Source organism: Dermochelys coriacea, chromosome 3, assembly GCF_009764565.3.
Source record: "Dermochelys coriacea isolate rDerCor1 chromosome 3, rDerCor1.pri.v4, whole genome shotgun sequence".
NCBI classification, from domain to species: Eukaryota; Metazoa; Chordata; order Testudines; family Dermochelyidae; genus Dermochelys; species Dermochelys coriacea.
In genome coordinates, this window is record NC_050070.1 from 182,809,343 (window position 1) to 182,830,574 (window position 21,232).

At 42.0% G+C, this 21,232-nt stretch overlaps 1 protein-coding gene across 41 annotated transcripts in view; it reads left to right on the forward strand.

Annotated features, from left to right (window-relative positions):
• Nucleotides 1-21,232, forward strand: part of NRXN1 (neurexin 1) — a 1,286,326-nt gene that overhangs the window by 602,676 nt on the left and 662,418 nt on the right. For 27 of the 41 annotated variants that reach the window (XM_038395424.2, XM_043511917.1, XM_043511928.1 and 24 more), the window contains 2 exons: nt 4,163-4,366; nt 6,584-6,610. In XM_038395424.2, the coding sequence (XP_038251352.1) occupies nt 4,163-4,366; nt 6,584-6,610 (231 nt within the window). The remainder of the gene's footprint in view (nt 1-4,162; nt 4,367-6,583; nt 6,611-21,232) is intronic. The other 14 variants (XM_043511921.1, XM_038395435.2, XM_043511925.1 and 11 more) reach the window with 1 other exon arrangement.

Below are 21,232 nucleotides of genomic sequence, written 5' to 3' on the forward strand. Positions count from 1 at the left end.
GATTCCCAATCCTGAGCCATTCTTTTTAGGTGACAACTCTGAGGAACTCTCCCAGATGCAGGTGTAATTAGGGGAGGCTTTGGAACAAATTGATAAACTAAAAAATAATAAATCACCAGGATCAGATGGTATTCACCCAAGAGTTCTGAAGGAACTCCCATGTGAAATTTCAGAACAACTAACCTTGGTATGTAACCTATCATTTAAATCAGATTCTGTACCTGATGACTGGAGGATAGCTAATGTAACACCAACTTTTTAAAAAGGCTCCAGAGGCAATATCAGCAATTACAGGCCCATAAGCCTAAATTCAGTACTGGGCAAACTGGTTGAAACTATAGTAAAGAACAGAATTATCAGACGCATTGATGAACATGATTTGTTGGGAAAGAGTCAACATGGTTTTTGTAAAGGGAAATCATGCCTCACCAATCTACTAGAATTCTTTGAGGGGGTCAACAAGCATGTGGACAGGAGTGATCGAGTGGATATAATGTACTTAGATGTTTAGGAAGCCTTTGACAAGATCTCTCACTGACGGCTCTTAAGCCAAGTAAGCTTCATGGGATAAGAGGGAAGGTCCTCTCATGGATCAGCATCTGGTTAAAAGATAGGAAACAAAGGGTAGGAGTAAATAGTTTTCAGACTGGAGAGAGGTAAATAGTGGTGTCCCCCGGGGTTCTGTACTGGGACCAGTACTGTTCACATATTCATAAATGATCTGGAAAAGGGGGTAAACAGTGAGGTGGCAACATTCGGAGATAATACAAAACTACTCAAGATAGTTAAGTCCAAAGCAGACTGCGAAAAGTTAAAAAAGGATCTCACAAAACTGGGTGACTGAGCATCAAAAAGGGCAGATGAAATTCAATGTTGATAAATGCAAAGTAATGCACACTGGAAAACATAATCCCAGCTATACATATAAAATAATGGGGTCTAAATTAGCTGTTTCCACTGAAGAAAGAGATCTTAGTGTCATTGTAGTTCTCCAAAAAAAATCCACTTAATGTTCTGCGTCAGTCAAAAAAGCTAATAGAATGTTCGGAATCATTAGGAAAGGGATAGTTAATAAGACAGAAAATATCATATTGCCTCAATATAAATCCATGGCATGCCCTCATCTTGAATACTGCGTGCAGATGTGATAACCTCATCTCAAAAAAGATATATTGGATCTGGAAAAGGTAGAGAAAAGGGAACAAAATTACTAGGGTATGGAACAGCTTCCATATGAGGAGAGATTAATAAGACTGGGACTTTTCAGCTTGGAAAAGAGACGACTATGCGGGGATATAATAGAGGTCTATCAAATCATGACTGGTGTAGAGAAAGTAAATAAGCAAGTGTTATTTACTCCTCATAACATCACCAAATGAAATTAATGAGCAGCAAGTTTAAAACAAAAGAAAGTATTTCTTCACACAATACACAGTGAACCTGTGGAACTCTTTGCCAGAGGATGATAAGAAGATTATAACAGGATTCCAAAAAGAACTAGTTAAGTTCATGGAGCATAGGTCCATCAATGGCTATTAGCCAGGATGTTCAGGGATGGTGTCCCTAGCCTCTATTTGCCAGAAGATAGGAATGGGTGAAGGCATGGATCACTTGATCATTACCTGTTCTGTTCATTCCTGGCATTGGCCACCATCGGAAGACAGGATACTGGGGTAGATGGACCTTTGTTCTGACCCAGTATGGCTGTTCTTACATTCTTATATTTAAATTGACTCCATCAGCCTTTGGATCAGGCCCTTGATGTGCCCCACCATTTCTTTTGCTGTGATACTTCATTGTCCATGGTCCTACTGGCCCATTCAGATGGGAGAGTATTTGGTTCCAGCATCAGATAATGTGGCTAGGTTTATGGACCATTTCCCCAGACCATTCATTCTCCACATGCACATCCTAAAGAGTCACAGAAACATAATCAGTAATCACTTCCTGTAAACCAGTGGAGGGCAACCTGTGGCCTGTCAGGGTAATCAGCTGGTGGGCTGCCAGACAGTTTGTTTACATTTGCACGGCCACCCAAAGCTCCCTGTGGTCGCAGTTCGCTGTTCCTAGCCAATGGGAGCTATGGGAAGCGGCGGCCAGCACGTCCCTCCGGCCTGCACTGCTTCTCGCAGCTCCCATTGGCTGGGAACAGCAAACCGTGGCCACGGGGAGCTGCATGCGGCTGTGCAAATGTAAACAAACTGTCTGGCTGCTCATCAGCGGATTACCCTGATGGGCCGCAGGGTACCCACCCCTGCTGTAAACCATTGTGCCTCACCACAAAAAATAATAATAAAAAAAACCCAAAACATGATGAAAATCCCTTATATATATTGCACACTTCTTGGTATGTTTATCACACGCTGGGAAACTAAAACTGACCAATTGCTCATTGGTCTTACAGCCATTGTGCCATACCACAAATCCTCCCAAGAAGGGAATTCTCTGTGGTATTTGAAACTGACAGTTATTTGTAGTGTTGGACTGTGATAGGCTTACCTCAGTTTTTTCTTACCCCCAAAGTGTCAGATCCAATTTTAATCCTTTTTTGGAGGCTGTCTCAGTGTTCAAAAATATCATTCAGCATGCCACTGAATGCATCCGATGAAGTGAGCTGTAGCTCACGAAAGCTTATGCTCAAATAAATTTGTTAGTCTCTAAGGTGCCACAAGTACTCCTTTTCTTTTTGTGAATACAGACTAACATGGCTACTACTCTGAAACCTGTCATAAATATCATTGCGATTCCATCATTCTACAGTCATCATGGATGTGAGATGATTTGCTCTTCATCCAGACCACAAGAGGAATCATGACACATTTCACCTTAAGGCAGTGGTTTTCAAACTGCGGGTCACTCAGTCACGGAATGTAAGGCACTGGGTTGTGGTGACTCTGGTCAGCACTGCCGACAGAGAGGTTAAAAGTCCCATCGGTGGTGCTGCCCGTCTAAGGCAGGCTAGTCCCTACCTGTTCTGACATTGTGCTGTGCCCCGGAAGAGATCAGCAGCAGGTCTAGCTCCTAGGTGGGGGGGCCATGGGGTTCCGCACACTGCCCCTGCCCTAAGTACTGATTCCGTACTCCCATTGCCTGGGAACCAGCTAATTGGAGCTGGAGGAACAGTGCCTGTGGGTGAGAGCCATGCGGAGCCACTTGCGTGCCTCCGCCTAGGAACTGGACCTGCTGCTGGCCACTTCCCGGGCGCAACACAGTCCGCGGTGCCAGGAGAGGCAGGAAGCCTGCCTTAGCACCCCTGCTGCGCTGCTGACCGGGAGCTGTCTGAAGTAAGCACGCATCCCAACCCTGTGCCCCAATCCCCTGCCCCAGCCCTGAGCACTCCAAACCCAGAGCTCCTTCCAGTACCCCAAAGCCCTCATCCCTGGCCCCACCCCAGTTCCTGCACCCCTAGCCCAGAGCCCTGACCTCTCCCTGCACCCCAACCCCCTGCCCCAACCCGACCCCCCCAACCCAGTACCCCCTCCTGCACCCCAAACCCTTTATCCCCGGCCCCACCCCGGAGCCTGCACCCCCTCACACACCCCAACCCTCTGCCAGAGCCTGAGCCCCTCACACACCCCAAACCCCTCCTCCCCAGCATTCGCATAGACAATTTTCTTCAACTGGGTCACCAGAAAAAAAGTTTGAAAACCACTGCCTTAAGGGTTCTTTTTGGTAATTTGGTAATGACCATATTCTGGGTAATAAGAACCTTGATTAGCTTAAACAGAAAAAGCCCTCCGGTAATGATCAAAGTAGGTGGCTCAGAGGTGAGTTTTCAAGATTGGAGTGTAATATTGACCTAGATAGCTTTGACCTAAGTTTACACAATTAGGCCTCAATCTTGCAAGCTCTTGCATATGTGATTTTATGCACATGTCCATAAAGTCATGCACATGTATTTATCGCATTGGGCCTTAAAAAGTATAGCAAATGAGTTAATTAAAATAAGTCTAAAAGTTGCATTGCTCATCCCCAAAACCTGAGATTTGTGTTTCAAATCAACTTTGCTTATGTATGACAACAATGATTGTTATATCATTTTTCAACATGATGGTGTTGGATCTTTTGGCTATATAAATGTGTTGGCTTTTCTATTAAGAGTTTCAATAAATACAGTATAACTATTTATTTTATAACTAGCAGTTTTCTTGTCCATTTCCAGAGGCAACAGTTTTAAGCTATGACGGGAGTATGTTTATGAAGATACAGCTCCCTGTTGTGATGCATACAGAGGCTGAAGATGTGTCCTTACGGTTCAGGTCTCAGCGAGCTTATGGCATTTTAATGGCAACTACTTCTAGGGAATCTGCAGATACACTTCGTTTAGAGCTGGATGCAGGACGAGTTAAACTAACGGTCAACCTAGGTAACAAACCCTCCCCCCCAAGAAATTAACATCTTCAGCATTCTTATTCTTATTATTTTGCTTGCAAGCATTTATTGAACAGCCTGTTTGACATTAAAATTAAATTATATATATGTAACATGCATACACACACACACGTCCATTATTTAAAGTTACTGATTTTTATTCTTTTGGTTTTGCATTTTTTATTCTTTAGTCTAACATAACCCATCATAATATATTTTGTACTATTGTGTGTTCTAAAAAGAGAAGGCCAGTTCATCAGTGACGTTTCTAGGTGAAATAATTTTAACCTGCTTGATTTCTGAGAATTGGTCTTTACCCACAGATTCTTCATAATTAGCAACTACAGAAGTTGAATGTACAGAGAGAACTGTTCCAGCTATTATATGTAGGTCAGTGTAATTTTAGCTCCCACAATTAACATAACATATACATGCATAATCAAAAAACTTCTAATTTTCACACATGAAATATTGTACATTATGTCAACTGATGGACAATATTGGTTTCCTCTTTTTAGCAGTCACATATGTAGTGAAATCCATCTTTTCTTTTGTGAACAATTCTGTAGTGGTATTTTTGTGTCAAAAAGATAACATAACCCTTCAATGCCCGAAGTCTGCGGCCCTCAGCAAACAGCCATGTGAACTCAAAAAACACAAGCCCTTCTACAGAAAACAAATTAATAAAATGTTTTCCTGGTTTGGCATATAATTGACAAAATGTTAGGTTACTATTTTCTGTAATAAGTATCAAACTCCACACGCCCTTTTCGTTTTGCCTTATGTTTTTGTTGGATTTTTTTTTAGAGAGTATGAAAGAGAACAAACACAGTAAATAAAAACTCATATAGGTTCGTGAAGTGATTTATTTTACATTGTTGTTTTCAAGACTGACGAATAACTATTTAAATTAGCTGTTTATATGGTGATTTCATAGATATAAGATTCAAGTGTGTAGATAACACGATGATGAGCTCACACCCATTATGTAGAAAAGTAGGTCACTGAATTACTATTCTGATATTTATGGCAGGTGAGGGTGAGAGGGGGGAGAGGTTGAAGGGGAGAGAAGGGAATTAAAAGTTAAGACAACCAAATGGTCCTCTTTTATTGTTCTCTTATAGTTCCCTCTTGTGACAGCCTAGGGTTATTGCAAGCTAATAAAATGTTTTGAATCACAAAATGGCAATGTGGGGCCTCCTTCAGGAAAGCTTTCTGTAGTAAGAGGTGTGTAGGTGCTGGTCCCTGGCTGTTTGCAACCACTTTTCTGATGCGGTTGACGACACATGACAAACTCAGCTATATGGCAACAAAATCTAGGTTTTATATTAATTATGCTCCTCAAAGGTGCTGAAGATAAATTATTGTATGTATGTAATGTTGCATATTTTTAAAATCCGGGGTCATAATCCAAGAAAATGATTTTCCAGAGCAAGCCAATCTGTTTTCATATACAGTAGATATTTATATAGATATAAAAGGAAAGTAAACGAAAAATCAATACCGGTGTTAGCTGTAATATTTATTCCACACAAATAACAATAGCAAATTCTTAGGCGAGAACTAAGGTGAAAAGAGATGATATTCCCAAACTCCTGGATTTTCCAAATAAAATGTTCTTAGATATTAATATGAGACTTTAAATAAAGTCATTGTTCTGCTGTGAATTGATTGTATACATTTATATAAACTAAAATATATACTACAGTGTGAAAGACTATTTACAAACATAGAAAGAGCTTTATATTTTACTATTTAGTTTAATAGTAAGAAAAAAAGTCCACCTTTGAGGTGTAATATGTAATTGTGGTCCAAGATGAATGATGGTGGCTTGGCCTGCTCTATGCCCCATTGTGACGGAGCATTTTTTAATTATACTGAGAAAAATTATCTGTTCTTTCACAGATGGGGAGAAAGTTGTGGCCTGCCTCAATCAAGCATTTTTGACAGCTAAACATGATTTTTCACTTAGATTTGTCACCATGTAGCTTTGTTTGAAATTGGCCATTTTTGACTCTATACTGCCAGTTTCTACGTATAAAGTTTTATTGCACTATGTCTGGGTTACAGCAATATGTAAAGACTAATCATTTGGAGTGGCCATATTTGCATGTGTCTGTCCCCGGAAGGGTGGACTGTGATTTTATTGGATGTCTGCAGCTATTACCTTGAAGGATAAATTTTCATTTTTCATCTATTCTTTCCCATCTAGACTGTATCAGGATTAACTGTAATTCCAGTAAGTGCCTATTCAAAATTTTTAAAATGTTATTCCTCCATTATAAAATTATGCAAACTAGATGAAAAGATTGTGTACAGTTTACAAGCATTTGATAACTCAGTACTGAAATGCTATATTCATTACATGGGTGTTCAAAGTCATCATATATTCTCTACTGTAAATTGAACATTTTCTCTTTCACCCCTACTTAAACCTCAAAATTAAGTAAAAAATTAAGGACACTAAAGGTTTTAAATAGAGGGGGAAATAGTGCAAGGTTTGTTATAGCCTTAGCTAGTTCACAGTACATAACTATCCTACTGAATTAATCTAGCTGGGTTCTTTTGTTGACAATAGCCAAGGGGTATTGAACAAGAATTCATGATTTTCCACCACTTGTTCTACAATCTTTTTTCCATTGTTTCTTGGTCTTTCACCCCTAATCTATGGTGAGACTCTATGAACATAATTGTCCTTATTAAAACAATTCATATTCCATAATCCTTCCAAGCAATTAACAATACTTACTTGATGCTTCTTGCACAATTAATTTTGCTAAACCCTTGTTTTATGGATATGTAATATATGGGTAGTATTAAGTTAAGGACATTAATGTGTCTGACAAAAACTACATTTGTATGATGATTTTTTACACTCTAATCATGTAAGAACCCTTAAATTGAACAATTTTTATCCGCTATGCATGTTAATGAAACAGAGAGAAATAGTTGCCAGATGAATGGACTAAATTTTATCCTTTTTGATATTATTTGGATTAAGAGGATACATTCTGAAAGGGGATAAAGGACTGTGATTTTATTTTGAGTCAGAGGAGCTCCCGAATGGTGTCAACACAATTATCTATAGTAAATTCTGTAGATTTTTGTTGCTTTATTTTTTCTCACTGGTTTTGGTGTCCAGAATAAGTCCTACACAAATATTAAAAGCCAAATAAAAACTATTTAAACATAGCCGCCAATAGTACTAAACTCTCCATAATTAATTAGAATAATTACACATAATATTTTTCTAGTTCATGAAGAAAAATAGGAAGCTACATTTCCTTCTATATAATATGCAATAATATGCAATGCAGATAGATCCTGCACTAAACAAGCTGCAAGAGAACAGAAGTAATGCTTCATTTGTAAAGAAGGTAAACAGAAATCATATCATAAAGCAAAATGTTCTTTAGGTGAGTATTATATTCTAAAATATATTCATACTTAAAATCTTAACACATTTTAAAATTGTATTTTAAATTAATGTAAAACAAATGTGTCTGCTTGTAGAACAAAGTGGCTTCTTCATAAGAATAACATTTCCTAAGGTTCGAGTTTAAGGAGAAAGTATGTTAATTTGTCTGTTGCCAAATGTATATGTGGTCATGGAAGTTCCCACAAGCCATTTCCTGTTGCCTGTCCAAGGACTGGGCATGTCTTTTTCTTGAATATAGGTCTTTAGATCTAGAACAAGTAGCTATTTGGCACAAATGCAATGACCTTATTTGCTGTTGGCAAATGCAATTTTTCTCTGAAAGAAACAATAGATGGCAACGCAGATTTCCTTGATTTCCTATAGAATTTCACAAAATCCCTCCCAGAGGATATTTAATATCTTTGAATTAACCTGGCATTATTAATCCACAATATATCATTTGTTTTGCTTTGTGTCAACTTTGGACAAGCTCAGGTCTCATAAAAATTAAGTAAAATGAGTTGTGGACATAAATGCCATCTCAGTGTTGGATCAAGAAAGAACCTACTAAAGTAAAGCAGGTAATCTAATTAGAGTGCTTATGGGCTTGAAATGAGCAGTCTTAAATGGTAAGGATCCCAATACAGTGATTATTATGCCATTATTAATCCTTTTTGTCTTCAGACTGGAGAAAAGCCTGTTGGGAGTCTTTGGGTTAGGTTTAGAGGTGAGAGCAACAAGGATAGTGTTGTGGTGGATATCTGTTGTAAAGACCAGGAGGATGAAGTAGATGAGGCTTTCTTTGGACAACTAACAGAAGTTTCCAGATAACAGGCCCTGGTTCTAATGGGGGACTTCAAGCACCCTGACATCTGCTGGGGGAGCAATGCAACAATGCACAGACAATCCTGGAAGTTTTTGGAGAGTGTTGGGGACAACTTCCTGGTACAAGTGCTGGAGGAACCAACTAGGGGCCATGCTCCTCTTGACCTGCTGCTTACAAACAGGGAAGAATTGGTAGGGGAAGTAGAAGTGGGTGGCAACCTGGGCAGCAGTGACCATAAGATGATTGAGTTCAGGATCCTGACAAAAGGAAGAAAGGAGAGCAGCAGAATAGGGACCCTGGACTTCAGAAAAGCAGACTTTGACTCCCTCAGGGAGCTGATGGTCAGGATACCCTGGGACGCTAACGTGAGGTGGAAAGGAGTCCAGGAAAGCTATCTCTATTTTAAAGAAGACTTTTATCGAGGGTGCAGGAATAAATCATCCCAGAAAGACTAGCCAATATGTCTGGCGACCCAATTGGCTTAACAGTGAAATCTTTGGTGAGTTTAAGCACAAAAAGGAAGCTTACAAGAAGTGGAAACTTGGACTGATTACTAGGGAAGAGTATAAAAATATTGCTCAAGTATGCAGGGATGTAATCAGGAAGACCAAAGTACAATTGGAGTTGCAGCTAGCAAGGGATATGAAGGATAACAAGAAGGGTTTCTTCAGGTATGTTAGCATCAAGAAGGTCAGGGAAAGTGTGGGACACTTACTGAATGGGGGAGGCAACCTAGTGATAGATGATGTGGAAAAAGCTGAAGTACTCAAATTTTTTTTGCCTTGGTCTTCACAGACAAAATCAGCTCCCAGACTGCTGAACTGGGTGGCACAGTGTACGGAGGAGGTGAGCAGCCCTCAGAGGTGAAAGAACAGGTTAAGGGCTATTTAGAAAAGCTGGACATGCACAAGTCCATGGGGCCGGATGCAATGAATCCAAGGGTTCTGAGGGAGTTAGTTGATGTGATTGCAGAGCCATTGGCCATTATCTTTGAAAACTTTGAAAAATTATCAAGTTGCAATGGGGGAGGTTTAGATTGGATATTAGGAAAAACTTTTTCACTAAGAGGGTGGTGAAACACTGGAATGCGTTACCTAGGGAGGTGGTAGAATCTCCTTCCTTAGAGGTTTTTAAGGTCAGGCTTGACAAAGCCCTGGCTAGGATGATTTAACTGGGACTTGGTCCTGCTTTGAGCAGGGGGTTGGACTAGATGACCTTCTGGGGTCCCTTCCAACCCTGATATTCTATGATTCTATGAAAACCTGTGGCGATTGGGAAAACTCCCAGATGATTGGAAAAAGGCAAATATAGTGCCCTTCATTAATGATCTGCATGATCGGATGGATTGCACCCTCATCAAATTCGTGGATGACACTAAGCTGGGAGGAGAGGTAGAGATCCTGGAGGGTACGGATAGGGTCCAGAGTGACCTAGACAAATTGGAGGATTGGGCCAGAAGAAATCTGACGAGGTTCAACAAGGACAAGTGCAGAGTCCTGCACTTAGGATGGAAGAATCCCATGCACTGCTACAGACTGGGGACCGACTGGCTAAGCGGCAGTTCTGCAGAAAAGGACCTGGGGATTACAGTGGACGAGAAGCTGGATGTGAGACAACAGTGTGCCCTTGTTGTCAAGAAGGCTAATGGCATACTGGGCTGCATTAGTATGAGCATCGCCAGCAGATCAAGGGAAGTGATTATTCCCCTCTATACGGCACTGGTGAGGCCATATCTGGAGTATTGTGTCCAGTTTTGGGGCCCCCATTACGGAAGGGATATGGATAAATTGGAGAGAGTCCAGCGGAGGGTAACAAAAATGATTAGGGGGCTGGGGCACATGATTTATGAGGAGAGGCTGAGGGAACAGGGCTTGTTTAGTCTGCAGAAGAGAAGAGTGAGGGGGGATTTGATAGCAGCCTTCAACTACCTGAAGGGTGGTTCCGAAGAGGATGGATCTAGGCTGTTCTCTGTGGTGGCAGATGACAGAACCTGAGGTCTCAAGTTGCAGTGGGGCAGGTCTAGGTTGGATATTAGGAAAAACAATCACTAGTAGGCTGGTAAAGCATGGGAATGGGTTACTGGTGGAATCTCCATCCTTAGAGGTTTTTAAGGCCCAGCTTGACAAAGTCCTGGCTGGGATGATTTAGTTGGTGTTAGTCCTGCTTTGAGCAGGGGGTTGGACTAGATGACCTCCTGAGGTCTCTTCCAACCCTAATCTTCTATGATTCTGTGACTGTACTAATATCTTCTCTAAAATGACATCCTCGGTATCAGCCTCTCATAGCATAGTCACTTTTCTTTGCAGTTTGTTTATTGTCTTTCTGGCTTTAGAAGAAATGAATTGCCATGATTTGTTCTAACTTCCCTTTATTAAAGGAGGTCCTTACTTGTGTATTTAGGTGGGTTTTGAGCTTTCAATACCTATCATGGTAAGTATTGCAAAGTTAATTATCCGCAGTTGCTGGAATTTTTCAATTACCAGGTAACGCTTAGCGTTCAGTTCCCATATTTCGAATTTCCAATTATAGTGGTTTATTGTTCTTGGTATTCATTTGCTTACTTAAAAAAAGTACTGCATTTGAGGGAAACGCATACCAGTAATTCCAAAGCAAATAAATCTAAACAAAACAACATAGTCCTGAACTGTGACTTAATTTACTGCACAATGTAATATTATAGTACATCCTTTGCTTTCTTTTGTGGGGGAATGTTGGGGTTATTTTGTTAAAAGCCTGATACAACAGCCAAATTTTTATATTTATAAAAATAAATTTCATTTTCTGGGTCAAGGAATCCCTGAAGCATTATTACACTGGATTGCCTAAGGTTTTGTTGCCTACAAATCAGATTATGTTCTTTATTGACTCCACCCCTCTAATTCTACTCTCTGTACTTTGACACCATGTGTTATAAACTGGCTAGCAATACAGTCAAATTCAGGTAGAAATATTCTGTTATCTACTTTGAATTTGGAGACATAGCTATTAAAATACCTAGTGTTTGAGCCAGAGAGAGAGAAAATATGAATTCAAGCAGTTTGTTTCCTACTGTGAATAGCGACAGTGAATAAACTGTTGCCCTCCCCTTTCCACTTCTCCTCACACAAAGTTTAAAATCTATCTTCTGCTCCCTGCAACTCAGATTATCATTTTTCCACGGGCTACCATTGACTCTCAGAGCTGATATTAAGATTTTTTTCTTTTATATGTTCATCATGACTCTGCTTTTTGTGCATGTGCTGGGCTGCAGAAGGGATCAGCACATTTTGCAATATTTTAATCTTCATTGTGTGAGGGACAGATTATTTAAATTTCAAAATTTATCAGGTGATAAATTACCTATGAGTTATGGCTAGTCAAGAATATTGTGGAAACTCTTCATTGCATGTCTCTTGTGTGAAACTGAAAACCTAGTTGCTGTGTTGAGATGTGGCTTTTCAACTTGCATTGCCTACAAATAACAAGTGGATGACATGTAAATGTCAAACTATGTTCTTTGTTTTTTGTTAGATTAGAAAATGATCATCTTTAAACAAACACAGGCTAGTGGAAACCCTCTTACCATGAAGAGAAAATATCATAGCTGAAATGCTCTTGTCTGATACAATCTAAAATCAGTTTAGAGCCTGCTTTTCAGACATTTCCTAAATCAGAACCTTTATCTTGAGAGCGAATTATATAATCCGTTGAAACTGCTCGTATTTTCAGGTAAAGGCTGCGACTAGCACTGGGGCCAAGCAAAAGCTTATACTGCAAATCAGAGTGCCACTGTGATTTTGGTATTTAATGTTCTCATAAAAAGGGTATTTACTCAGAAAGAACCAGAAAGTGAATTGTTTGAAAAATAACAGATGCAAAGAGTTGCTTTGTATTAGGCACCTTGTAAAAAAAAATCCCAAAATTCTGAAGTTTATAATGGAAATTCATGGAGGGCAGTTGTAACTGGAGTCTAGGGCAACCCTCAAGATTCATACCACCAACTCTCTGACAGGGTGGGGAACTTTGGAAACTACAGTGTGGCAACTAAGTTAATTTCCATGTGAGTTTGGGAGAGATGGTTGCTAAATTTTCAAAAGACTCTCAAATCCAAGTACAATATAGTACATCCAGTATCTGATGCAGTGCTCTCTGTTCTTATACTAAATGTATGTGCCATAGTAAACTTCCGTTGCCTCCTCCTATTTCGAAAAGGTAATACACTTAAGTATTGTATAAACTAGTGTAGGGGAAAATCTTGCAATCCTTACTTAGGCAAAACATGTGTTGAAGTCATTCGGCATTTTGCTTAAATAATATAAAGGCAGGTCCTGGCCTATCCTGAAAGTATATTATTTTTCACATGGCTCCTATATTCTATGTCTTAGCCCTGGTCTACACTTCTGGAGGCTTTAAGCTGATAGAAAATTTACAATGGCTCTATAAGGGCAGGTCTTCACTGTCCGCTGGAGCAGCGTGTAGTGATCGATCGATTGGGGATCAATTTATCGTGTCTCGTCTAGATGCAATAAATCGATCCCCTAACATGCTCCCCGTCAACTCCGGAATTCCAGCTCGCGAGAGGCGGAAGCAGAGTCGATGGGGGAGTGGCAGCGGTCGACTCGCCACCATCCTCATGGCCAGATAAGTTGACCTAAGATACGCCGACTTTGCTGAAGTTGAATTTCAATTGAAGTTGAAGTTGAAGTTCAGTGAAGTTGGCATATCTTAGGTCAACTTACCTGGCCTTGAGGACGGCGGCCAGTCGACCACTGCAGCTCCCCCGTCAACTCCGCTTCCGCCTCTCGTGAGCTGGAGTTCCGGAGTTGACAGGGAGCAAGTTTGGGGATCGATTTATTGCATCTAGATGAGACACGATAAATTGATCCCCAATAGATCGATCACTACCCGCTGATCCAGTGGGTAGTGAAGACCTGCCCTTATAGAGCCATTGTAAATTTTCTATCAGCTTAAAGCCTCCAGAATCAATGGGTGAAATACTGATCCTATTGAAGTCAAAGGGGTGTTTGCCAATGACTCCAATAGATGCAGGATTTCACCAAATAAGACTTAAATGACAGATGTAGAACACATTTTGAATAACTATAGTATGAATACAGACCTGTTATTTCACTTCATATTTTCACTCACTACAATGGCTGGAAAACCTTGTTTAAATCCCTCTTTAACTCTTATCTCTGCTGTGATGCCTACAAATTACTACCGAGTGACTAGGCAGATGTTGAGCCATGACTACCGAGATTCCTGATTCTAATGCACAGTGTGTTTGTTTTACTGACATCTCACCCTCCCACCCCTTTTATTGATTTCTTCTGAATGTTTCATCTTGTCTTAATCCTAGAGAGTGAGCTCTCTGGGATGGGCAGTGCATTTTATGGTTTTGTACATTGCCCTGCATATTGGGGCCCCACGTCTAAAAGGAGCCTCTAATAACTACTGTAAAAATACAAATAATAAGTAATAATTGTATAAGCTGGACAGTGACTAACATCTTAGTGTTGGAAGAATCAGACACCATTGCTCAATGTAGCAAAAAAGAGAGGTGTTTTATTATTCTGGGAATAATAAAAATAGATTTTGCCTATAAAATACTGGCAAACAGGGCCAGTCCAATGGCCCCATAACTAGGTCTTGTACATGATCATATAAAAGATTTCCATTCAGCTCTCTGAGACACTGTTTTGCTCCCTTAGTTGTCCCACTGAAATTAATGGCAAGTGTCAAGGCTAATTCCCCGCAAGGACTCTAAAAATTAATACTTGCAACTCCAAGCTTGTATTAAACTCCTAAGGTTACAGCTTTTCTCTGACCTTGGATTGGTAGATGCTGCCACCACTCAAGTGCAGAATCCCTTTGAGAGCCCAACTCAATGGGTGATGAAGGCTGACCTTTCCTTGGTTGGGTCATGTAGCTGCAGTTGCCAGTGCCCCTTAGTTAAGTCTAAGGTGGAGATGAATTGGGCACGTCCCAGTTTCTCAAATAGCTCATCTGTGCGTGGCATTGGATAGTTCTGTGGGTGAGTTATAGCATATAGCTTGCAGTAGTCCATGCAAAAGCAGATTTCCCCATCTAATTTGAGAGCCAGAACCACTTGAGAGGTGCATGCACTCTCAGAGGGGCAGATTACACCCGTCTGTAACATGTCCTTAATCTCCCTTTCTACTGCAGTTTTGGCTTGAGGAGCCATCCTGTAGGATTGGGCTCTAATTGGGGAGCATCACTTCTGTCAATAGAGTGGTACGCCTGTTCTGTCCATCCTGGGATGGCTGAAAACATTGGCGCGAAGCTGGTGCATAGCTCCTGGGTTTGCGGTCACTACTTATGCCCAAGGGTTACAGAAAGGCTCACCTCCTCTATGCCACTGTTGCTTTTCCCTTCATAGTAGACTCCTTCAGCCCACTCAGCGTCGTCTCTCTCCTGGGCTGTAAACTGGAGAACCTTGATTTCTTGGGAATAAAAGGGCTTTAGAGAATTAGCATGGCATACCTTAGGTTTTAGGGTAGGGTTTGGGAATGCTATGAGGTAATTAGCAGCTCGCAGGCGCTCTCGGACCATAAATGGCCTCTCTCACAATTCTTCCATCTTATTGGCCTGGAGCGCTTTCAGGACCGTGACTTGGTCACCAAGTCTGAAGGAATGCTCTATGGGATGTTTATCATACAAGGACTTTTGCTATTGTTGAACATCCTGTAGGTTATCTTGAGTAAGGGCTAGAAAGTTTTTGAGGGTGTTTTGCAGATTGGTTAAAAGTCCAAAATGTTAGTTTCTGGAGAAGATGTAACCCCCTCCCATTGCTGCTTCACCAACTCTAATAGCCCCTTAACTTTGTGACTATAAACGAGATCAAAGGGTGAAAACCCCCAACTGGGATGTGGTACAGCTCTGTAGGCAAAGAGCAACTGCTGCAACACTAGGCCCCCAAAGTTCCATTAAACTTTTCCACTAGGCCATTTGTTTGATGGTGGTAAGGGGTGGCAACCAAGTAGTTCACCCCATGAGCTTCCTAAAGATGTTTCATGGTCCCTTCCAGGAAGTTAGTTCCTGAATCCGTAAGGATGCCAGAGGGCCAACCTACTCTGGCAAAAATGTCTGCCAGTGCCTGGCTCACGCTTTTAGCCCTGGTGTTGCTTAGAGCTACTGCTTCTGGTCATTGGGTTGCAAAATCCATGTTGCAAGGTCAGTATGTACAGCTTTCCTCTGGGTGTCTTCTTAGGGAAAGGATCCAGAATATCCACAGCTACATGCTGAAATGGAACCTCAATTATGGGGGAGTGGCTGGAGAGGGGCTTTCCCATGGTCTGGCACACATCACAAGATCAGACATAAGTAGAAACATCCATGCACATTTCCTCCCAGTGGAATGACTTTCCCAAACGGTCTTTGGTCCTATTCACCCCAGCATGGCCACTAGAGTGATTGTGGGCTAAGCTCAAGAGCTTTTCCCTATACCTAGTTGGAACTACCAACTGTCCCTGAGGATGCAGTCCTCCTTGTGCCCACCAGAAAGGATTTCCTTGTATAAGAGTCCTCCTTCTACAACAAACCTGGACCTATTAGAAGAGCTGAGATGCAGTGGGTTGTTCCATGCCACTGTCCTAGCTCCCTTGAGGCTTTCATCTGCTTCCTGCTCTGCCTGGAATTGCTCCCTTGATGCTGGAGACATCAGTTCCTCATTGGATTGTGGACCTAGGCTTGGTCCCCTTGAAGCGATGCAGGTGATGGGGATGTCTCTGTTGACTGTGAACCACTCTCTGCTGGTGCACTAGGTTGTATTTCAGGTTCCCGTTGTGCTTCTTGCACCGGTTTAGCTGTTGCTGCAGGTGCAGTCTCTGTGGCACCCTGTGCTGGTTCCCCTGACTCTGGTGGGGTTGCAAGCACAGGCTCTGGTGCTGACTGCTCCACCAGTTCCAATCCTTGGGCTGGTTCAGGCTGGATCCCAGGAACTAGATCTACAACTGCTGCCATAGACTCTGGTCTAGAGTTCCACCACCTCTGGCTGGGTCCCGGGATACAGACTGGGTCCTTGTAGGAAGCTCAGGAATGGAGTTAGGTGTGGAGACCTGTTTAGCCTGGCTGCAGGTGACCATCCCCACCCTTTTTATTAGCCTCACATGGTTGGATAAGTCTTCTCCCAGCAGCATGGGAAAGGGATAATCATCATAGACTGCAAAAGTCCATATTCCTGACCAGCCCTTGTACTGGACAGGCAACCTGGCTGTAGGCAAGTTAAAAGAGTTGGCCTTAAAGGGTTGCACTGTCACTTGAGCCTCTGAGTGGATGAATTTGGGGTCCACCAGGGATTGGTGGATAGCTGACACCTGTACTCCAGTGTCTCTCCACGCAGTAATCTTCCTCCCACCCTCACTCACAGTTTTCCTTCGCTCTGGGTGTATTTGTGAGGCATCTGGGCCTGAAGGCTCTTGGTGGGGTCTTGGGGTGATGAGTTGCAGTCGGCTGGTGCGCTTGGGGCTGTTGGCCTTCATATACCCCAGCTCATTAGATTTAAAACATCACCCAGCTGACTGTGGACTGCAGTGAGATGGGTGGTTGGAGAGTAGGGTGGTGGGACGAGAGGGCATCTGGGGTCTCCCGGCTGAGTGGTGGGCTCCTCCTTGCGAGGTGCGGCCTTGGGCTGACTCCGATGGTGGGGTGTCGTATCAGGTTGCCCCTTCTGGTATCCCCACCAACTGCTACTAACTTTCTTCTTCTCCGCCACCTCTACCCATTTGGCTCTGATCTCCCTCGCTTCAATTACAGTTTTGGGCTTCCCATCTAGGATGTACCTTTCTATTTCCTCAGGAACACCCTCTAAGAACTGCTTCATTTGCATTAAGAGAGACAGAACTTCCAGAGTCTTAAAACTTGTTCCTGATATCCAGACATCCCAATTTTACTATGTGGTAGGTGTGTTGAGAAAATGCCATGTCTGGTTTCCACCTTAGGGCTCTGAACCACCAATGGGCATTCTCGGGTGCTAGTCCCATTCTAATTCTGGCCTTTTGTTTTAAAAGTTCATTCTCGTTCATGTGTTCTTTAGGCATTTCAGGTGCAACCTCTGCTAAGGGTCCACTGAGTTGTGGTCTCAGCTCCACCATTTACTGGTCTGTAGGGATGTTGTAACCAAGGCAGGCCCTTTTGAAATTTTCTAAGGCCTCTGTATCTTCACCTACCTTGTATTTGGGGATTTTCTTGGAATGGGGAGCGGTACCTGGAGGAGGACTGTTAGGGCTACCTGGCTGACCCATTAGCCTTTCCCAGATCTAAGTGCTTTATCTCTGTCTCCACTTCTAAGTACTTCACCTCTCTCCTCTCCTCTGCCTCTAAGTGCTTCGCCTCTCTCCTTTCCTCTGCCTCCAAGCACTTCTCTATTTCTGCCTGCAAGCACTTATTCTCCACTTCCATGTGCTTCTTCTGTAAGAAGAAATTCCTGTCTTCTGCAGTTAGAACTCAGTCTGGGTCTTGGCACCTGGATCTTGGTTTGGAGAGGGTTGACATTTCCCTCTGGGAAAATCTCCAGTCCCCCCATCCCCTCCCTGCATTTGTGTCATAGAGCTGGATTTCTGGGCTTGATCTGGGTATGTCTTCTCCATAGCATTTCGCTTTGGGAAGACAGGTTGCTCTAGTGTTTTGGTGCCCGACTGCAACCTCATGCACAGGGCTGACCTACTCTATCCTAGCTATTTCATTGCTATGAAGCTAGAAAAAAAATAAACTCCTTGTTGGACTCCCTGGCTTTGCAGGCTGAACCCTTTGCATGCCTGTTCCCCCTCAGGCAACAAAGAAAAGAAAAGAAAAGAAAAGAAAAGAAAAGAAAAGAAAAGAAAAGAAAAGAAAAGAAAAGAAAAGAAAAGAAAAACCTGCCTGGCTTTGCCGGCTGCCAGAAGGAAAAAATGTGTCCTTTTAAAATCCTGAGGTCTGTGCTTCTGGTCAAAATGATCCCACTGCTCTGCCACCATGTCAAGGCTAATTCCCCACTCTGGCACTTTGAGTGCAGAAGGTGGGGGCCTGCAAGGACTCTAAAAATTAATACTTCCACTCCAGGCTTGTATTGAACTCCCAGTGTTACAGCTTCTCTCTGACCTTGGATTGGTAGATGCTGCCACCGCCACCATTAATAGATGCTGCAGAACCCCTTTGAGAGCCCAGGAAGGCGCACTTGGGAATTCCTTCTGGTGGGGTACACTCAAGGCCTTTCACCCCCAACTCTCCGGGGAAGAGCTAAGAAAGGGAAAAAAAAGGAAATCAGCTGTTGCCACCAGCTATTTAAACAACATGTGCACAAACCTCTTAAGACACAAAAATCCAATTCTCTTCTTAAAAAAGGTAAAAAAAATAATTAAAAGAAAGAAAGAAAATACATCTGGGAGCTCAGGCAATTGTTAGATTTTAAAAGAACAACTACAAGGATTAAGCACCAAGAATAGCTTTCCTGAGACCCTGCTTAATGATTACATGGAAAGCAAAAGCACCTGGGGTTAGCACAGAGGAGTCCACAAGCCATAAAGAAATAAAAAGAGATAAACCAAACCGCGCCTTCCTGATCTACTTACATATCTGGGGTTTCAAATGAGTAGTTTCTAGGTACGATACCAAGAATTTTTTCATACCTGGCCCCAAGGTTCTTACAGCATAGTTGCTGCCCTGTCCGCCTCTCCCAGAGAGAACAAACACAGACAGACAAAAGGGGAATCTTTGTTTCAATTTTAAAAAATTCTAGTCTTGTCATTGGCTTTTCGGCCAGGTGCTCACTCACTTCCTTTTACCTATGCAAAGTTGTGAGACTTTTTAACCCTTTACAGGTACAGCAATTAGAGAACAGCTACTAAGAGGGATTTTATAGCTACTGGCTGGCTGGGTGTCCATAAAAGGGAGCTTCCCCATGCCTTCACTTATCATAGCACTGCTCATGTGTAAGTAGTACACAGCACTGATTGGAAATGCTGCATGAACACCTGTTCTTGTGGCATGTTCACTGGCAAGGCATCCTGCAAATCCTGGGAAAACCAAGGAATCATACAAGATTATTAATAAACAGTAGGGGAATTAAATAGGTGATTGATCAAACAATGCTATTCAAATGCAATCCATTTTCAGCCTGCATTACAGGGTTCAAGCAGTGGGGAAATTTAAATAAAAACTCTACAGCCATTTGAAATCTACTCCTTGATGTAATGCATTTAGTTGCAGTATCAAGAGGCTTCCATCTGTGCTCTTGTAGATATTGCAAAATCTACTTTCATGATGAAAATGACTAATCAATATCCATGTACTATCCTTTTATTATCTGCTGACAAGAATGACTAGCATATAATATCTGTGTTCTTTTTCCATCCTGGACAATGGAAAAACAATAAAACACAATGGGCTGGATCCTTGGCGAGTGTAATTTGGCACAGTCAATACATCGGCATCGAGTTGTATCAGATGTTTTTGATCTGTGCTAAAAAGCATGACATTACAACCAGTGTAGAAAAATCATCATGGCATATGTGGAGTTCCTTCTGTTGTATCAACATTATCATGAAATAGCACTATCCACCCATGCAGCCTCATGAAACCAGCATCCACTGCTATATGGAAGAGAGAGCAGTCATTGGGTCCCCCAGCTGTCCCCTTCACCATCATCCAACAGCAGCTGAAAGAGAACATCGTGGGAAGGTGGAAAAATGAAACAGATTAATATACAAAAGCAAAATGAAATAAAAGAGCAGCTTGGGTATTCCAGACCCATTGAGCTTAATTTGGGTTTTGTCACAAGTCTTAAATTTCTAGTGCACTGATGCAGGTGCAGACATGGAAACACATAATCTGATCCTCGATTCCCCACTTTCTCCAAGGGTGGTAGGGATGCCTGTACTATGACATCCCCTGCTGCACTACCTCAGCAACCCTGTCTGGCATACCTGTGGTGGGGAGGCACAACCAAGGCCTGACCACCTGTACAAAAAGAGGAAGAGAGAGCTTGACTCTGCTCCCCTGCTATCACCTGCTGCCACTACTGCTGCCTGGGATACAGACAGTGAGCACAGGGAGTTAAGCAGTCACTTTATACTCCCTTATTTCCCTATGCAGATGCACGGCTAGGATCATAATTGGGCTTGTAATGAGTAGAGGGAGGGAAAAGAAGAGTCAGTTCTCCATGTCAATATGTGCAGGGAAAATGAGGCTTAACTTAAAAAAATTATTTTCCCCCTATTATCCAGGTTTAATCTTGTGCTTTGGTTTGGGGTTTGTTTTTGTTTTTTAAAGAAATTTTGTTACTGTGAAGAATGTGTAATTTATTTTTAGAATCTGCCTCACCTCCATGGAATCTCACCATCATTTAGGGTGTTGAAGTTTTTCACAGAGAATTCAAAATACAATGCCATGAAAATAGCATGGAAATATATATATATATATTTTAATCAGTAAAATATTGTAAAAAATCATAAATGGTTGAGCCAGCCTTTCCCAGGTCGTGACAGCAAGTAATACTTACAAATGTCTGTGGAAAAAATGCCTGCAGATGGATTGTAACAGTCAAAAGAATTGTCTGAGTAGGATGAGCAGGACTCTAACTGGGCTGGTTTCAGGGTCTCACTAAGCCGTTCCTTTACCAATAAATAAATAAACAAACAAAT